This window comes from Phaseolus vulgaris, chromosome 8 (assembly GCF_000499845.2).
Source record: "Phaseolus vulgaris cultivar G19833 chromosome 8, P. vulgaris v2.0, whole genome shotgun sequence".
Classification (NCBI taxonomy): Eukaryota; Viridiplantae; Streptophyta; class Magnoliopsida; order Fabales; family Fabaceae; genus Phaseolus; species Phaseolus vulgaris.
The window spans coordinates 17,370,617-17,391,745 of record NC_023752.2 but is presented as its reverse complement, the minus strand read 5'-3'; the positions used below and the strand labels follow the sequence as shown (position 1 = coordinate 17,391,745).

General features: G+C 30.1%; 1 protein-coding gene across 9 annotated transcripts; it reads left to right on the top strand.

The window, feature by feature from the left end:
* Positions 1-7,007: 7,007 nt before the first annotated feature.
* Positions 7,008-19,788, top strand: LOC137824496 (uncharacterized). Of its 9 annotated transcripts, none has more exons than XM_068630154.1 (5): positions 7,008-7,439; positions 8,112-8,173; positions 8,283-8,387; positions 9,615-9,761; positions 15,776-16,137. In XM_068630154.1, the coding sequence occupies exons 1-4, from the start codon at positions 7,211-7,213 to the stop codon at positions 9,750-9,752; spliced, it is 534 nt and encodes a 177-aa protein (XP_068486255.1). In that variant the 5' UTR covers positions 7,008-7,210; the 3' UTR covers positions 9,753-9,761; positions 15,776-16,137. The 9 variants fall into 9 exon arrangements, with proteins under 9 accessions (XP_068486255.1, XP_068486254.1, XP_068486259.1 ...); XM_068630153.1 differs by having other exon boundaries at positions 7,014-7,439; positions 9,615-9,766; XM_068630158.1 differs by lacking the exon at positions 15,776-16,137 and adding an exon at positions 19,445-19,788 and having other exon boundaries at positions 7,025-7,439; positions 9,615-9,766.
* Positions 19,789-21,129: the final 1,341 nt, after the last annotated feature.

Below are 21,129 nucleotides of genomic sequence, written 5' to 3'. Positions count from 1 at the left end.
GAAGACTTGCTATTGTATGTGTCTAGCAAGGTAGATTTTGTCTTGTAAATTTTCATCTCATAATGATCGAAGTAAACCTGTTTAAAATCTCCTTTAAATGCTTTGCTTTCCAAATTTGTGTTTATTTTAATTAGTTCATTCGTATATTAATCAATTGAATTTACTTCTATTTAAGTATGTTGACTATAACAAGTATTTTAACAAATTGATTTATCGTATCAATCGAATGAAACCACTTAAAGGTTTTTAAGGATTTAAAAATGATTTGTTTTCTTTTTTGTCTTTTCTGTTAAGTGAAATCAACTAGTTATTTCGATAAATGAACCAATTTTTTATATAGTGATTTCATTAGTTAAAGAAAACAGTCAGTTAGTTTCAAAAATCAAGTAAATGATTTAAAAAAATTATTATGTTTATCAAACTTTTTAATTGATTTAAATTGATTTCATTAAATGATCAAATTGTTTTAACAATCTTTCTTAGCTTACATAAAGATGTTTTTTCTAATCATTTAAAAGAACACTTTTTGAAAGAGAGAAATAAACTGTTTTAAAATCATTCTTGGAGATTACATTTGAATCTTGGATCATTGTTGTGATGTAAAGTAGGTTAAGGGTTGTCAATTCATTTGTATCGAACCCAAGTGTATTCAAACTTCATTCTTCTTTACTGTTTTGTTTTGTAAATAGATAAAGATAGGGTTTATGAATTTTGTGTGTGGTTAAGAGTGTTGTGTATTCTTGAAGGGTTGAAGATCAACACTCTTGGTTGTTCTTGTAATCTTGTTTAATTGCTTTAGCGGATTCTCAGTGGTGAGATGTGGATGTAATTCTTGGTTAAGAGTGAACCTGTATAATTCTCTTGTGTATTATCTCTCTCTTACTATGATATTTGTCATATAATCTGCTTTAAGTGTTTTGTGTATAAATCAATCAATTGAATTCTCGAAAATATTGATTTATATTTTGGTTATACACCTTATATGCTTTTTATAATCAGTTGAACAGGTTAATCAATTAGTTGATTTAATTGAGTTTTCAATCTAACACCAATATTTGTGAAAATCTTACGAAAACAATTCACCCCCTCCCCTCTTGTTTCAAGCCACCTATTCTAACAACATTAACTACCTCTAATAAATCGTTGTCATAAGGACAAAGGTTTGAATATAAGCTACAATAATCTTTTTCAAGACATCTATAAATATACACTCCCCCATATAGAAAGGACTAGTGATAATGAGTGATTCTATGTGTATCTAAACGAAATTAATTGTTGTGCATGAAAAACTATCGTAAAGCTTCTTTAAGTGCAAGATCAATAAACGACAAAAAGAGTGTCATTTCTTATAAAGCCTTCACCTTCACTTCTTGAAATTTATTCTCTTGACAAGGAGTGTTCATTGTTCATATCCTGTCTTTAAAGAATTTTCCTTATGATCTTTTAAACTATTTTTTGTAGTAGTCGAGGAAATAAATGGGATAGTTAGGAGCGACTTTGTTTACTCAGTGTTAGTAAAAAAATGAAAGTGATAATACTTGTAATCAAGTTTTTGATTAGTGGGTCATTTACGAGAAGGAGAACTACACAAATAACTTAGTGTTGGCGTGAACTAATATAAAATTATAGGTATTGTACTCCTAATCATTTAATATTGTAGCAACCATCAACTTTCATTTTCAAGCTCTTGCGAAAATCATTTTGAAATGTTTTTTTTTACTATTAGAAGATCATCCCCAATCATCTAATCTTCATCCTATTGCATAAAGTTTTCAAAACATTTTGAAAAGCTTTATTCAACAATTTTTCTAGATGTAACATATTATTTTATCTTATCACTTTTAGATGCTTGACCGAAGAAACACTATATCAAAATTCAATCCTTACTATATTTATATCGCTTGATCAACCAATTCATTAAGATATGCATGTAAATATTAACAACTAAAAATAGAATTATAAAAGAACTATAAACCAAAGTTTTCAACTTAAATAATTTTCATATCAAGTTTAAATCAAATCATATATATATATAAGATTAAATTCCATATAAAATTTCTATACTTCAAAAATCACAATTCAACGATAATTCTAATATTGTACTGGTTGGTACCGGATAAGTCATGTCACTTGGTCTCGATGACCGATCGACTACATTAATATATATTAAAAGCACTCAATAAAGGACAATTATGAAAATTCCCTACGAATTATGATTATGTTCTACCAAATTCAGGTGACATCAATATATCTCCCTATAAATTAGGGATCATGTTATACGTCAGTTAGCAACTAATATTTGATTGATTCGGCCCATCACAAGAAGAGTTCATGACTAAACACTATAAATAAACTCTTCACAGAGGTGTAAGGTACGCTTTAGTCAGCTTTACAATATACATTCTTTACACAGAGTACTTACTTGAATGTTAGAGTACCTTTTTCAAGTCTACCCAATCGAGCACCAATAACAAAAGGAATTGAATAAAGAAATGAAGAGACAACCGACAGATCATAAATTGTACAACCAAAGGTACTATATACATCTCTCTTTGTCCATAGAGATACAAATACATACGGCCATATCACACCATAATATTTACACTCAAGAAAGCTAAAAAAAAATTAATTCCCTAATACAAGTAATATTTCAATAGTTCAATCTTAATATGGTGAACATGTATGTTCTAAAACACCTAATCTCTTTCAAACTTACATAACCATCTAACCTAATTCAATTTCAGGTTAACTTTTCTTACTTGACAACGTCTTGTTTTTCAAGAAATCTGTCTCTAAAGAAAAGAATGAGCTGAAGATCGTCAAGGTTGCTTTCAGAAAGTAAAACTTTGATCAAAGTTTTTTTCGACTAAGTTTATATATACTACTCTCAATTATCTTAAAAAAAATATGAAAAGCATTACCTATTAAGAAGTGAATTTTAAGCTTAACTCAACCCCATAAAACTAACTCAATGAGGTGAGGTTTGCACCCACTTATATACAATGAAATGTCCTAATCTCTAGTCGATGTGGGATCTCCAACACCCCCCCCCCCCTCACGCCGAGACTGTCAACTCGTGCGTGGGACTATATATTATGGGTGGTCCGATAGCGGCCCGATAGCGGGTGGCCTGATAAACCCAACAAATACTCGCTAGGATAGGCTTGAAATAACTCTGATACCATATTACAGTTAATGAAGATGAATATTCCTTGTCTGATGTGGTGCATCAAATGGAGCGCACGTAATCGCATGAAATCGCAATGGAGAAAGGGAGGTTATGATGAAACCTAATTGCAAATGAAAAAGAGACAATGACTTAAGCATAAAAGAGAGAAAAGCATAGAAAAGAAAATACAAAAGAAATTCTTATTTACTTGTGTATTAGAGAGTAAAATACATGGTGTATATATAAGAAAAAAATTAAGACCTAACTGAAACAGAAAAGGAAAGTTTGACCAAACAAACAAAGCCCAATAAATTAAAAGAGAAAAACTAAATATGTTAACATTGTCAAAAAATTACTGAGAAAAAGTCAAAAAGAAGTTTATGATTTAAAAAGATAATAATTTTAGAAAAAGAAAAAAATAAAATTATTTTAATTTTTGTATATAACCTTTTTACTTAAAACACATTTATCATTATTAAATACTTTCACCGTAAGGTTTATACTTACTTTTTAAAGTTAAATTCATTTTTTTTATCAGCAAGTTAAATTCAATATAAAATTATATAATCAAATCATGTATACATGAAAGGAGTTAGATATAGAAAAAAAAACTATGTATAGTATAAAAAAAACAACAAATATACTCCATTTGCAAACATAAATAATTAAGATTATTAATAGTGTGTACTTGTAAACTTAAAATATATCAGAATTTAAAGTTTTTACTAATTGTTTTTACAAACTTCTAACAATTTTTTACTGCCAATTAATTTTTGTCATCAATCTTACTTGTAGTCAACCTTTATCTTCAATCTACATATTAATGATGGCTTGATTTTGATGTTATAAATCTTCAATTTTATAACAATGAAGCATCAAAATAACATTATTTTAACACAACCAAAATAATGTGGACATTGAGAATTATCCATTAAAGATCTTCTCTCCTTTCTTGCATTTAGTAAATATTAAAATTTTATTAAGTAAAACCCCTGCAACAACGTAGGAAGCTTCTTCTTGCACCACCACATTTTCTTTTGCACCTTCATGGGATGGTGAAACTATCATTTGACCCTTAATAAAAGAAACCCTGCATCACCACTCTTATCTCTTCTCTTCTTCACTTTTTTCCATGCACTAGAAATCTCACCATCCAAAACTCACACTACAAGAAAATCATGAAATATAAACTTTAGATACCAAAATAATTAGTTGCAATAGTAACTAAATTAGAGACCATTTTAGAAACTAAAAAAAAATTGATTTCTAAATTAGTTTATATTATTGTTAAATAGTTTCTAAATTTGTATCTAATTAGCAACCAAGGTTTTAGAGACCAAATTTAGAAACTAAATAATTGGTAGTTAAAACCTTAGTTGCTAATTAGATATCAAATTAGAAATTATTTAACATTAATAGAAACTAATTTAGAAACCAATTCTTTTTTAGTTTCTAAAATTGTCTCTAATTTAGTTACTATTGTAACTAATTATTTTGGTCTCTAAAAATTGATTTCTATTTCATGATTTTCTTGTAATATCAACTTTAGAAATGTAAATCATAAAATAATGATGTTCATCAAGAAAGGAACGGTAAGCTAAAAGATGTGATTTTCACACAACAATAAAGATGTCATTCTTTCAATAGATATTGTATTCTAGATGTCATTCTTTCAATAGATATTGTATTCTAGATGTTAAAATTTGAAATACAAATTTTATATTTCAGATTAGATATTTAAGATTATTTAATTCAAAATTTAAATATTAATTTTTGAATTGTGTAATTGAAAAAAGTCTCCAACGAAAATGTAAAAAAATATCAATAGAAAATCAGGTAATTTTGGTATTTTAAATTTCAATAAGTATGGAGGTACATAAAAAAGATATAGAGGTGTGAGAAGAACCTGCCCAACATTATGGGCTTCTGTGATATGAATGGGAAGATAATTATGGGTTTATGTCCAAATAAAACATATAATTAGGAAAGGTGTAAGACATAACAATTTTAAAGGAAAAAAACCACAAAAGTTAATATCATATATTATAAAAATATCATCACCTATAAATCATTATAAAAAAATTATTAAATAGAAATCAATTTTAAAAATTAAAACTAATTAGTTATTATATTAAATAAATTAGAAATTATTTTAAAAATTAAAAAATTATTGATTTCTAAATTAGTTTATATTATTGATAAATAATTTCTAAATTGGTATCTAATTAGTTACAAGTTTTTTCTACCAAATTTTGAATTGATAGCTAAATAAATACCAAATTTTGAATTGATAGCTAAATAAATACCAATTTAAAAATAATTGATCAATAATATAAATTAAGTTAGAAAGCAATAACTTTTTTTAATTTATAAAATAATTTTTAATTCAGTTAATATAACAATTAATTATATTTTATTTTTAAAATTAGTTTATATTTAATGATTTTGAATAGTTTATTATATCCTATATCTTAGTTGTAAAATTCACACAATTTACCATCATGTTAACAAAATTATTAACATAAAAAGTGAATCCACGCGAAGAAAATTTTCTTCCAAAAATTGCATAATAAAATGTAAAAAAACGAAAGAAACGAAAGAGGAATTTTTGGAGGAATTTATTTCTATTTAAATTTTCTCAATCTGTTTTCTTTTAAAGTTTTGCATTAGAAATATAGAATGTAAAAATTATTTTCAATCTTCCCTACACAAATATTTTAAAAATGGAAAATAGAGCAAATTGACATTTCATAATTAAAAAGTAAAAATAAAACAATAAAGTGCTTCCGTAATTTTTTAGCATTTAACAAGAAATTCTAAACTGGTTTATAACATTAGAAACTATAAAATGAGGATTTCAATTTAATCATAAAATAAATCATCCTTATATTATTTTACTTTTGATCTAACTTTTATTTTGAAGATAAAGTAACTATTTCTGCTAATATATATTGGGAAAATTAAATTTATTCCTTTCAGGTTATGTTAATCTCCTTTGTTTTAAAGAAAGGCATCCACCTCCCTTAAGTTTTTATTTGATTCAAATATCATAGTGAATAAAATTAATTTAAAAATCATAAAAATTAATTTAAAAATATAAAGAATTAAAATTTTATAAATAAATAAAAAATTAATTATAGAAATATCATATCCACCCGTTTTAAAGCGTTTTAAAATGACATATTTTTCTAGTTTTAAAGTAAATATTCTCACCCCTTATGTCATAAAAAATATAACATTCATACATCTTATTTTATTATTTAATTTATATTTATACTTTCAAGTTCCTAAAAAATATTTATATTTCTATAAAACCATGTTTAAATATAATAAATATTAATAATATATTTTATAAATATTTTTATTTAATTAAAACAATGTTTTTCCATAAAAATATTTTTTTTTATATTTTTATAAGACAATTTATAATTGAGTCACAACATAATTTTTTAGATAATATTAATGTAAAATAATTAAATAATTTAATATTTATTTTTTAATAATATTTATTTTAAAATAAAATAAGGAGCATACAAATTACTTTATTAAAAACATAAGAAAAATCAATTTTATTTTATTTAAAATGTAAGAAGGTAAAATACCTTTTAAATGCTAAATAAGATGCGATTATTATTTTATTAAAGATTTAGAAAACATAAATGTGTGTTTTAAAATTAAACAAATGTGAATATAAGGATAATTTCTTTTTTATATATTTATGATTTTTAAATGTTAGTATATATATATATATATATTTATTTATTTTATTTTTTTTCATTTTCCTTTCACACAAGAAAGGGATACAAATACTTGGGCTTGAAGACCATCTTATGGGCCCAACTTTGTGAGGCTGAGAACAAAGGACTACAATGCTACTATGTTCTTTCTTCTACCTCACTTTGTCGCAACTCACCTCCATTTGCAGTGCACTTCTTCTTCTTCTTCTTCCACAATGTGTGCCTCAAACAAACCACAGCTTCTTTGAATGAAAGTAATTTAAGTATTTTTTTTCTAAGTTAATATATTTGAGACAGAGAAAAAATGTCTGCTTCCACTGTTGTTCGCAATTTTTGTTTTGTGGCTTCTGGTTTTTCGAATTGCCGCCAAAACCAAACCTTGGTTCCTTCCCATCATCAGTTTCGGTTACCCAATCCCCTTTTGAGGTTAAAGAATCAACCTTTCCCTTCAATCACTCATTTCAAGAGTTCCAGAACGCAGAAGCCTCGTCCCACTTTTGTAGTTTTCGCAGCACAATCAAATTTTCTTAAAGGTTGGCCTCATTGTTCTTTATTGAATTATTTTTTATATGTTTAGAAAAGGTGAAGGGTGGTGATTTTTAAGTTTGATTTAGGGGTTTTGTTGTTAGCAGAGAGTTTCGTGGATAAGAAGATGATTGCTGGATGTTAGTGAAGAAACTGTTATTATTGAAGTTAGAAATATTAAAAATGAGATAGTTTTTGGTTAAATGGGTTTAATGCATATGATTTATCTCCTTTGCCAATTTGTGGTTAAAATTTTGAGTCACCTCTATCAATATAACCTTCAGATTATTTTCTTCGTTGCAGCTATTTTAACAACAAATTTCCTATACTTGTGACTATGTCGATGATATGATCCTTTTATGATAGCAACTATTATTGATTAAACCTGGTAATTGCATGCCTTTTCTTAATTTCATGAGGGGTCAACATGATGCTGGCAAATGGTCATTAAGTGCCATCTTTATTGAAAGGAAAACATCATTTTATTATGAATTGTTGCAGGTTTAGAGTACCTTGTTATTTTGCACTTTTTGAATGGGGAACATTGATCTTTTGCTGGGCTGTTCTGTATCAATTCTGGTCAATTTATTTTGCCTACTTCCTTTTACCATTTTTTTGCTTTTCTAAGAAGCCTGATCATTTTGTCTTTTGTTTCAACTGTTGCTGTGATTATGAAATAGTTCTGCAGAATGCATGGAGAGTTGGAAGGGATGGAATTGAGGCAGGGACTAATCTGGTTCCTGTAAGTCAGAATTTCCCTTCAAACATTATATTACTGTTAGATATATTCAAGCCCACCTCTCAAATTTGTTAAAAATACTGATTTTTGTGTTTCTCTACTCTGATGCTAGAATTCTGTTCCAAGGCCAATAGCAAGGATTTCAGTAACAATTGTGGCTTTGAGTGTTACGCTTTTTGTACTCAAGGCATTCCTCTCTACTGCTTTCTTTATCTTGGTAAGTCATCTGACTTACGTTATCAAATTAAAATTTGAGGATTCTTATTTTATTTTATAATACAGATTCTTAGCATGAAATCAGTTGTGTCATGGTCATGCATGATGGTAAAGTCAATTTTTGCTTACTACTGCCGCTTCAATATTGAGAGACAAACTTGTTTTATATTGTGTTGACAAGGAATCAACAAATTTAGGTCACAATATCGATTCCATGGTTCAACAGTGCCAAAACCATGTTTTATAGTCTAATAATTTTGGGTGAGGCTATCAATTATGATAAAAGGATCACTGACACTGACAAAACTTATCACAAAGGATGGTACCACTCTGCGATTTCCCTATTAAATTATATCATGACTTCCTATTTAATGTAATCAAATCAAAATCTAACATATAATCAAATTATATCTTTAACACTCTTCCTCAAACTAGAGCATAAGTATAATAAGCTTATTACAAATGTCATGAACTCAAGAACCTTTGAGAGACTTAGTGAACATGAAGGCAGTGGGTTGCTGGATGGAGCTGACAAAATAAAAAATGACAAAACTAGTAAATATTTCCCGGACAGGACTTTTCCTTTGTCAAAGTGACAATCAATGTTCAATACGTTTTGAGGACACTTCCGTGACCTATTTTTTCACTGATAGTTTCAACAATTTCTATCCATTGAGATGAAATGTTTGCATCTGTTGTAGCTATTTTCCAATTGACAAATTACACAAGTAGCTATAAACAGTTATTGAAAAAAAAGGGTTTAAATAGTAACCAGTCGAAATCATGTAGTTGCATGTGCAATTTTATGCAGCTATATATGTTTCCTGATAAAGTTATATGTATCAATCTGTGCAGCTTGCATTATTCAGCCATGACATACAGTGGCAAATTGTGTTTTTAATTTTCTTGTCTTGTCTTCCAGTAAAATGTGGTCATCAGTACACCATTGACCATTTTGGTCGAGTACATGGCTCTCTTATGATGATTTCAAAAGTCTATATGTTGTTTTGTTTATGGATAGCAGTTTTGACAATTAAATACAAGCCATACAAGGGTATCTGAAAGAAAATTTACATAGGAAAAGGGATGTTTGTTCCCCTTGAAATTGTCTTTGAAGCTGAATGTATTTTCACAAAAATAAAAATTCTGAATGTATCCTAAATTTTGGTGATTGTTCACTTCACTGCTATATGCTGTGTTTAATCCAAGTGAATTTCTTCTTTGATAGGCCACTATAGGACTTTCATACTTTGCATACCTAGCATTCAATAAAGATCAAGGACCTAGAGGGAACGGAGAAACTACCTCCACTCCTATGGATGATCCAGTGGAAGAAGCTAGAAAGATAATGGACAAATACAAGTAACAACATAGAGTAAGGTATTCTAAACCTCTAAAATTCTGCATTATACATTTGTTCCGTGTAAGTTGTGCTCGTGTCAATATTTTTTTATTGAGCTATAAATTTGATAGATGAAATTGTCATCATTTATGTGAATGACATTTTCCATTTCTAGATCATATTATAGCCTTGAACCCAGTCATTGCAAACATTTTCCATTGCATATATATTAGTTTTCTTTCTTCTTTTTTGGTGAATTTGTATAGATGTTAGTCAAAGCATGTTTGGATTTGCTTAAATTTTAGGGGGAAATTGTTTTTCTTTCTACAATCATCTGAGGCTAAGGAAAAAAATAGTTATAAATTGTTTTGCACATTGTTAACCATAGCCAACAATAGACGCAACAAAAGAAGCAGACGCAGACACAAAGTATAACAAAGTAGTTATATAGACATATCAGACACACGCTTGTGTCATCTATATATAACAAACGTTTCTCTATCTCAGAGTTTGGCTGAATGAATAGCATTTGTTTCTTTCTTACATATGATTCATTTGATTCACGTTAACATGGTATCATGAGCTATTTTTCTCGTACTTCATGACCTTTGATTTGCCTGATTTGTCCTCCTCGATGATTAACACTGTGTCTTGTCCGCCACATTCTTCGATGGCTTCCCCTTCCTCTACCCTTCATCAATTTGCAACACCGCTTTTGCTCAAGCTTGATGATGACAATTTCCTGCTCTTGAAACAACAAATTCTTGCTACCATTGATGGTCTCAATCTGATGCAGTTTCTTGAAGGCACGAATGTTCCATCTCAATACACAACCTCTGATGATCAATCCAATTGCACAATTTTTGCGGCTTTCCTTCAATATCGTCAACACCAACTGACCGTCACATGGCTTCTTGCTTTAATGGCACCCTATGTTCGCACCAAGATGGTTGGGTTACGTTCTTCCGCTCAGATATGGCAGCGACTTGAGACATATTATGCTTCTCATACTCGAGCCAAAATCAAGAAAGTCAAACTTCAACTTAAGAATCCCAAGAACAATAGGTATATCACCTCTTACCTTCAGGACATAAAGAAATTTGTGGACATTCAAGCAGCAATGGGTGTTCCTATCTTTGCGGAAGACCACATTGATAGTATTCTTGATGGGCTATTTGAAGACTACGACCCTTTCATTATTGTTGTCACATCCCACACTGACCCATACACTATAGACAAGATTGATATCGTATTATTCGCTCAAGAAGAAAGGTTTGACAAACATAAGCTCTCTCATTCTACCTTCAAGCCAATACGACGACAATTGCTCCTCCCTACCATTAGTCCCAGTTTCAGCGACCTATGTTCAACATAAATTTTTCTCGTGGTGGCCACATGCTTCACGACCACCATCATTTCCTAATTCTTCTTGGTTTTCTAGTGCAAGACCACCTCAGCATAACTCTTGGAATTCAACCGCTTCTTCATCCTGGAAGAATCACAGACCACGTTGTCAACTTTGTGGAAAGATTAGTCACACTGCAACACATTGTTGGCACCTGCATGTACATGCTAATTCCTCTCCTTTCCAAGCCAATCTATCTCAATTTTCATCTTCAACAAATCAAGATTGTGTGAATCTTCCATTCTTGGCACTCAATCCTTTCTATCTTGTACCCTGACATTGGTGTGTCTCACCATATAAGCAATGATCCATCCGTTTTCAATGATAAGAAATCATACCACGACACTAAAAAAGTTCAACTAGGTAATGGAACAAGTATGCATATATCTCATATTGGTTTTGCATATTATATTTCACCACATACTCATGCTAAACTTGTTCTAAATAATCTTTTACATGTGCTTGAGATAAACAAAGATCTGATTAGTGTATCCAAATTGGCTCACGGTAACAATGTCTATTTTTGAATTTTATCCTAACTCATGCTATGTTAAACATCAAGGCACCAAACAAAGCTTACTTCACGACACAATTAAAGACGATCTATAAGTGTTTCCCGATTTGTGTTCATCTACTATTACTTCAAACTATACTTTTTAAATTTGTAAAACCAATTATTTGTGGTGCACTAGACTTGGTCATTGTAGTTATTCGGTTGTTCAAAAGATTTTGAACTAGTGTAATATTTACTATGATGATAAACTTGCTTTATGTGATGCTTGTGTTATTGGTAAAACTCATCAACTTCCTTTTCTTTATCAAACATTGTCTATACTTAGCCTTTACAGTTGGTTTATATTAATATATAGGGTCCAACCTGTGCTTCAAACAAGGCCAAGTATTATATGTCTTTTCTTGATGCTTACTCTAAATATACATGGACATACTTGTTACATACTAAATCTCAAGCTCTAGCAACGTTAACTCGTTTCAAAGTTTTCTCCGAAAATCAAACTGGATTTCAACTAAAAAGCTATACAAACTAAATAATGCTAGGGATTTATTGTCTCTAAATTTTTTATAAATGATCATGCCATTCATCATTGTCTAATTTTCCCTCACACACGAACAAAATGGGGCCATAGAAAGGAAACATCGTCACATAACCGACATGGGTCTCACCATGTTGTCTGCTGTTAAGTTTTGGGCAAAAGTCTTCATCATCGCAACTCATGTTATTAATGTTTTTCCTTCCTCCACTTTGCATGGTAAAACACTTTATCACATGTTATTCAATACTAATCTAGATTACTCCAAATTTTAAAACATCTGGTTGTGCTTGCTTTCCTCTTCTAATACCTTATAATAAACATAAATTAGATTTTCGATCTTCATGTTGTTTGTTTCTTAGATATAGTTTACATAATAAGGGATATATATGTCTCTCTTCAAATGGAGAAACATATATTTCTCCTCATGTAGTGTTTAATGATGTGTGCTCCTTACTTCATGCTTGCTTATGGTTTCATTACTAGTTCTCACAATGATGATATGTTGTCTACTACTATTCCTTCTTTGATTGTTGTGAGTACTATGCATGATACTACTACTGATGTTATTCCTTCTTCTATGAACTACTCACCTTCACAAACACATTCTACCACTTCTCGTTCTACTCTGATTCTGCTAATATCCTTAATCCCAATCCTCCCCTCAATATTCATCATATGACTACTAGAGCAAAATCAAGAATCTTTAAACAAAGCTATATACTATGTCTCTGTCATTTGTCCTTTTTGAACCTAAAACTGTTAAGAAACTTTATCATCAAAGCAATGGTCTCAAGCTATGATGGATGAATACACCACTCTTGTCAATCATGGCACATGGACGCTTACTTCTCTTTTAGCGGGAGCGAATTGTGTAAGCTGTAAATGGAATTTAAAAACAAGTATAATGTTGATGGCACGTTTCAGAGACATAAAGCATGTTTAGTAGCAAAAGGCTACAGTCAAACAAAAGGAATTTATTACAATGAAACATACAGTCCAGTGGTGAAACCAACAACTATTCGGATTGTACTAGCACATGTGGTTTCTTCCAAGTGGCCAATTCAACATATCGATGTCAACAATACTTTTGTGAACGGAGATCCTAGGGAATAAGTATATATGCAACAACCCCAGGGTTCATTTCTGACAATCCGAATCTTGTGTGCAAACATCACAAAGCAATCTATGGCCTCAAACAGGCACCTCGGTCCTAGTTTCAAAAGTTAAGTAGTACTCTTAACAACTTTGGTTTTCATTATACTACTAGTAACACATTTATGTTTGTTTGTTTCACTAAATCTTCAACCTTGTTTGTTCTAATATATGTAGATGACATCATAATCACAAGATCATTGTTTATTGAGATAACACATTATTTCCACTCTCAGCTCTTCTTTTGCCCTAAAAAATCTTGGTAGACTTCATCATTTTCTTGGTATTGAAGTATTCACCCTCAAAGATGGTAAACTTCATTTATCTCAGAGTTGATATATTCGAACCTCCTGCATAGGACTCACATGGCTGACTCCTCAACATACTCCTATGGTCTCGTCTCTGAAACTTCAACAAGATGTTTTTGCTTCCTTCTCAGATCCTTCGATGTTTCTATCTATTGTAGGTGCTTTAGTACATCCTTATTACTTGCCCCGAACTCTCCTTTGTAGTTAATAAAGTGTGTCAGTTCATGCATGCTCCTCAAGAACACCATTAGAAAGCAATAAAACAAATGTTATGCTATCTTAAAGGAACAATGCATCATGGCTTACTCATTCAACAAAGCGTCAATTCTAAAATCACGGGCTTTAGTGATTCAGAGTGGGAAATGATATAAACGATGGTAAATCTACAACATGATATTGTGTTTAATATTGATCAAGTCGTGGTCGTCCCATAAACAAAAAGTTGTTTCTAGAAGTAGCACAAAAGTTGAATACGTTGCATAATTGTTGTTCTGTAGAGATTTTATGGCTAAAAATCGTTACAATCAGAACTTCACATTCTTACATCTCCACCCAACATTTATTTGAACAATTTTGGAGTGGTCTTACTCAGTGTGAATCCTATAATGCATTCAAGAACGACACACTTTGAATTGGATCTTCACTTTGTTCGGAATCACATTTAAAACCATTAGGTCTCTCTGGTTCATCTTCCTACTTGCTATCTTATAAAGCATTCAAGAACGACACAATTTGAATTGGATCTTCACTTTGTTTGGGATCACATTTAAAACCATCAGGTCTCTCTAGTTCGTCTTCCTGTTTGTTATCCTATAATGCATTCAAGAACACACACTTTGAATTGGATCTTCAGTTTGTTCAGGATCACATTTAAAATTGGCATGGAATAGTTATTTAAGATAGGATGTGTTTTATATATTACTCAAATATATTAATAAGTTTATGTAATAATATTTGGAAAAAGCTTATTTAAACAACATATCAAATTATATTTAATGAAGAAACATTTAAATATTTATTTAAGAGTAATATAAATTCCATTAATTTGAGTTAAATGTGCATGAAAGAATGTACGTGAATGGAAAGAACATAAATACAATTAAAATCAAATGGATATATACTCACTCAAGTATGAATTTTATTATACATTGTTGGTCGATGTAGATATTGTCTAGTAAGTTACAAACCATCATCAAGTGTTGTTCTATGTAAATTGTTGGTTTTGACAAACAATTTGATGTTGTCCCATGATTCTTCATGGTATACGCTTGACTGAAAAAGTTGAGTCCTTTTTTGATGATTGATCTTTTGTGACACATCAACATCAATTTTTACTTGTATTGAGTTGTGCATAATTTTTTATTAAGAACTAAAACCGAATGTTGGTAGTTGATTTTCAGGACTTGTTTACGATCTTCATATTGTAATACTTTTGTTATGCTGTGAAATATTTGATCGAAAGACCAATTGTGTTGGATTGTTATTCTTCTAGGGTTGCAACATTTGTATGTTAAACCGTAATCATTTCGACTTTACATTATGATGGCCCATTGGAAGTCTTCCGAAGTAGTGGAAGTGATGAGGTTGAAATTTGTGGAAGAGTTTGCAGTAATTGAGTTTAAAAGCATCATAATTTCTTTTGTAGATCTTTTAAACTTAGTGTACAATTAATTATTGTATTAAAAGAAGATTGAAACTTACTAACAATCATTTAACATACATGGATATTTATTAATATTTTAGTAGCATCATACCTAATTAGATTGTGATCTATGAGTTTATCAGTGTGTGTTTTGATGCAATGGTTTTAAATAGGTAGATGGTTCAATTTATAGTTGAACAATTATTAAATGACAAATAAGCATGATCTGTGTGCGTTGTTAAAGCAATGATATAGATAGGATCTACTATAATGAATACACTAGTGTAGATACACTTAGGATGCACTATTATGAAAGCATTGGTGCTAGTGAGATTCTTATGTGTTGATCAATATGCCTTGAAGCAAAGTAAAGTATGCATGTATACTTTGTTACAAAGTAAATTACGAATGATTGTAAAATTGTATAAATTGTTGATTAGTGTATTGTGAAGAAAAATAATGTATGGATGATTGTGCAACAACTGTAGAAATTGTTGATCAATGTGACCTGGAGAAAAAACAAAGCATGGACAACTGTGCAACTATACATATTGTTGATCAATGTGCCTTGAAGGAAAGCAATGATCAATAAGATATGTTTGCATTTATTGTTGTTGGATTAATTCTGTTCAATAAAATTTGATTCGAAGGTTGTGATTTTGAATATTTTTTCAAGTATTATTAAGCATGGTAGTTGAATTGAGATACAAGTAGTGTATTAGAGATTTGATTTTCTGAATCGTGAATCGTTCCGTATTGTGAATCGTAAGATTCACAAACACTAAAAAATGTAACATATAATTCAATATATAAGATATGTAAACATGCAAAGATGCAATTATCATAGTCATTCATATTTCATTGTCTTCCTCTCCAACGTCTACATTACTCAAGTAATCTTCATCGTCTACAAAAAGTTCTTCAATGTCTTCCTCATCTCCTATGGATTTTTCATTTTTATTGGTCTTAGTATTTAAATCTCTAGGACCTATATTAGCAAAACAAAAATAAATAAATTTAATTAGTTCTAGTTTGTTGAGCTTTCAAGTTGTAAGTTGTAAGTTGTAAAAGTTCTAAACAAAAATAATTACCTCTCTTTCTTTTTTTTACTTGGAGCTCCCTCTTCAAACATCAAAACACCCTCTTCAACAACAAAACAATCATGTACACTTATAATATCTGCCTATCTTTTTGTTTTACACATTTTTAAAAATCCAAGATAATAGAAAAAAATCCTAAGTAGTTAATCACTCCCTAATTTTTGCTTCACTCTCTTTTATGCTCTTTTGCGCTCCTACTTTGCTTCATTCTCTGTTTTCTACTCTCTTCACCGTGCATACAGTCACGTGCCTCCAGCGACCACCACGCCTCAACAATTGCACGATTCCACAAAGTTGTTGTTGTCCGACGTCACTCCTCTTGTTGTCACGAGTCTGATGGTCGTTGTTGTTGGAGGAGAGGAGATGAGGTTTGTGTAGAGTAGGAGAAGAAGAGAGGAGAAGAGGTTCGCGTGGTAAAATTTTGAAATTAGGATTTTAAATTCCAATTTATTATACGAAACGATTCTCCGATTTAACGATTCGTCTTACGATTCACACGATACATTTGCGATACATGAGCAAAAACGATTATTTGTGTGATTCGTATCGTGGGAGGCATGAACTGTATCGTTTCGTGCGATTGGTATCGTGAGTCGCACGATACTTACTACCATGTTATTAAGAGCTATGTTAACCAAATCGTAAAAAGGTAAAACTATTTCTATTTTAAAAATTTAAATTTGAATTAACTTAAAATGTTATTTGCAAAAAATTGTATTTGTTATGTGATAAAATAGTTAAATAAAGAACAATAATTTTAAGAGAAAAAATAGTTAAAATTGTATTCATTAAACTAATGTCAACATGGTACATGGAATACAATTTGTCTAAAACACATACATCAATTTATGAGAAGTAGAAACACAAGCAATGTTCGAATGTGGAATGATGTACCTAGTAGGTTCCTCAATAAAAAGAACCAAACAATAGCTATCTCACCTTTCAAGCTAGCTAATGTGATGGGTATTATGAGTCTATCTATATTTGTCATATAGGAATATTTTATCAATCTAAACAACTAACTTACGGTAACAAAAACCATTAATGCATGACTATGACTTGAATGTTCAGAAGACCCTCTTGAAGAATATGTAGTCTTCATCCAACAATTTGTCGTGATATGTTGTCTTTTACATTTCCAATGACACTTTGTTTGCTCGGCCATACCTTCTGGTAGCTCACTGTGTAGCCCATACTTAACTTGATGTGAGTTATAATAGTGTATGATGTGAGTTATAATCGTTGACACTAGTATTGATGGATTAACCTTCACAATTTCATGAAATCATCTTTGACCAGAACTTCTTATGGTCTAGTGAAATCATTGGGGGAAACACAAGTGTGTTCATCTTCCAACTTCATTATTTATGAGCATTGATATTTTGAACACGAGATTGCTCTACATCTCCAGGCACACTCAGGATGAGCAGATTGCAACACAAACTTTGTTTGACTTAAAAGCTCCACCTTGTAGGTGCAATGGTTTTGAATATGGAAATGGTCGATGGCATCTTGTACTTGTTCCTTGGTGTTAAATCTAGTTGGTTCTTGTCTTCATCATCCTAAAATTCAACATCATCTTTTTTTCTCATTAAAAGGATCAAACACTTCAATAAGAAGACCAACAATTTCATGCTCTCCTAATGGTTGTTGTGAGATTGGTTGAGATTGCTCTTTCTCTATGTTTACATATGGACCCATAAATAATTGGGGTATGATTGAATGTTTTTCCCTAATCCCCAAAATTTGGCTAGGTGGGAATGTTTAGGCATAAGGTGGGATGGTAGGTTTGATGAGGCTAGCAAGTGTGGTTGTTTGTGGTATGATTGTTGAGGTTGGTATGATGGTTCATAATCGTAGAGTGATAATGGTGCGGATGTGAAGATGATGGTGCACATGATTGAAAGGTAATCGAGTAATTTGAATTGCATTTGAATCATATGTGGCAAAGATTACCTCACATACTCCTCATTGTTAAGCACAATGGCTGTGTAATTGCTTATCCTTTGAAAATAAAATATATAAAGAAAATAATTTTAAATAAAAAATAATCATTAATAAAAGACCTAGTCATACTCTTTTTAATAACTTTTAAATTGGAAGACTAAACTTGTGTAATTTAGGGTTTGTTGTGTGTGTAATTTGTATCCAAAGGTGTTCTTAATCTCTTAATCCAAATAACGACATGTGGGAGTAATTTATGGTTAAACCTAAAGATTTAATGAAGGAAATAAATGCTTTAGACCCAAATAAAGAAAAATATGCACTAAGAAACTAATCTTCCAATGATGATGAGTAAGGACCGTATTAGGTAATATATATATATATATATAAAGGACATAACTTAGTGCATCCAATAAAAAAATAAATTTCCTATTTTCATTTTGGACTATATATTTTTTAAATGTAACTGTATCTTATTTAAGATAGAATATTACTGTGATGCATTGTTTGTAATCTTGTAGTATATTTGACAAAACAAATAAGTTATTTATAAGTTTGTTTGACCAAATAAAAATGTTTGGTAACTTATTTTAGGAGTTTTTAAGTTTCTAAGTTATTTTAACTGGTTTGTAGCATGTAATTTATTTAATTTTTTATTATCACCTTTTACACTTCAATACATTTTCTTATTATCTTTAATTCATTTTATTCTTTTTCATATTTTTAATTTAATAGAAGCTATTAATTACTATACTATTTTGAGTATTTTTTTCGAGTTACTTTTTAATTTTGTATTTAATTTAAATTTAAAAGGATTTAATATTAGAAATTGAAGTAATCAATATACGAAAATTATACACAATAAGAATTATAAAAAGAAAAGTAGCTTAAATTGATAAGTAAAAAATAATATTTTTAAAAATAATTAAAATTAAATTTGATCAATACTCATTTTGATTTTTTGATAAAATGACTTATTTAAATTAAAAACATATACAACTTTTAGAAAAATATAGAAACATTAAATTTTTCAACGAATATTAATTATTTTTAAGAAATATAAAGTATAATTATATAAATGATAGAGTTTCTTCTTCATGGTTGTGAAACTAGCACTAGTTGACTTCGAATTGGAGGCGAAAGCAATGGAGGAATGGAGCCAAGGCAAAACTCATAATTTCCATGGAGCTTGGAGTGTTTTGAGGTGTTTTGGAGAGTGATAGATGAGGGCTAATCACTTGGAAAAGGGAGAGGAGGTCAACAAAGGTGTCCAACCTAAGGAGAGGCAAAACAAAGGAAAGTTATAAGTTTGCAATTTTGCAACATAACTCTAATATTAATCTATCTTTTCATGTAATTTGCCCACTTATTTATAGTGGAAGGGGTTGAACATTTTGGAGCCAAATTTTGAAAATTTAAAATAAAACTCTTCAATGAGAAGGTGTCATGTGGACTCATACTTTCCATGTGTAGCTCACACCTTTCATGCTAAATCCTCTCCACTCTTAAGCTGCCATGTGGACGTCTATGTGCTTCTTGCCAAGGTAATTTTTGTCCTATATTATGCCCTATACGTTCGTTCTAGGGTTACATTAGGCTCAAAGAAGCCCACTTCTAACCCTAACTAGACATGTTCTACTATTGGTCCAAATACAAGCCCAAAAACCTGTGTTACTTGGCCCAAATATTTGGTCCAATTATTTTATGCTACTAGGCCCAATACATGGCCCATAAAATCCTAAACAACTTTATACAATTTATTTAAGTTAAAGCTTGACCCAAAAATAATGTTGATTAGTTAGTCGAAACTCAATCTTCTTGTGTTCTTTTGACCAAAACTCTAGTATATGCTTTGTACATTTCTTCATCCTAGAGTTGTCATCTTGATTGGGCATACAAAGATAAACAAAAGCCCAATTCGACTCATATTTGTAAATAAATCCATAAACAGACTTTTGGTCTTCACCCTTCTTATTATGTGGTTGTGTGTGGTTGGGGGCTTTGCCATCAATAATATTATATTCTCTTCTAAAAAACAAATTTTATTTATATAACATAATTTATATAGTTATATCCTTTTATATTTACTAACTAGTTTTATAAAATATTTTTGACACTTAATTAAAAAGTTGTAAGATTTGGGATACTTAAGAACAATTTTGTTTTTAATATGAACTCAATTAAGAATACTCAAATTAACGAAAGACTTAAAATTTAACTAAGCCATTTTTATTTTCTATGTGGAGACACATCAACAATGACAACACAAAAATTACTGGACAAACAAATTTTGTACAATTGGATGGGGATCATAACTCCTCATATGTGTGTTTGATTATATTTCTCATTGTTTATTATGTAAAATTTTATCCTTATCTTTGTTCTTGATCTTAATGAATATGAAATTTTTGTTTCATTTGAATCTCGTGATTTTAATAAAATCAAAAGAAAATAAATATGGTACTGTCAAAGATTCAACGTATAAAAGATACATATTTTTTTCTCTTCAATATCAAACAACAAAGAGTAAATTATATTTTTTAATACCACTTTTTGTCCTAATATGTGTCGCAATTACTCAACATGGTCCCTCAATTTTTTTGTCTCAATGTAGTATTCAATTTTGTTAAAATGACTCAATTTGGTCTCTTTTTATTAACGTGTTACTCTAACTAATGATAGAGTGAGACATGGTAATATGTGGCATTTTAAACTCAGGTGGATATTGTGTGGTTAATAAGTGTCAAATAGTCTTAGATATTACATCAATTTAGGCGCACCTAAATGGGGCAAAATAG

Bases quoted from the DNA above. Each gene is read 5' to 3' on its own strand.
- LOC137824496 (XM_068630158.1), top strand. From the start codon at position 7,211: ATGTCTGCTTCCACTGTTGTTCGCAATTTTTGTTTTGTGGCTTCTGGT. The intron at 7,440-8,111 runs GTTGGCCTCATT...ATTATGAAATAG, and splicing joins ACAATCAAATTTTCTTAAAG to TTCTGCAGAATGCATGGAGA. The intron at 8,388-9,614 runs GTAAGTCATCTG...CTTCTTTGATAG, and splicing joins CTACTGCTTTCTTTATCTTG to GCCACTATAGGACTTTCATA.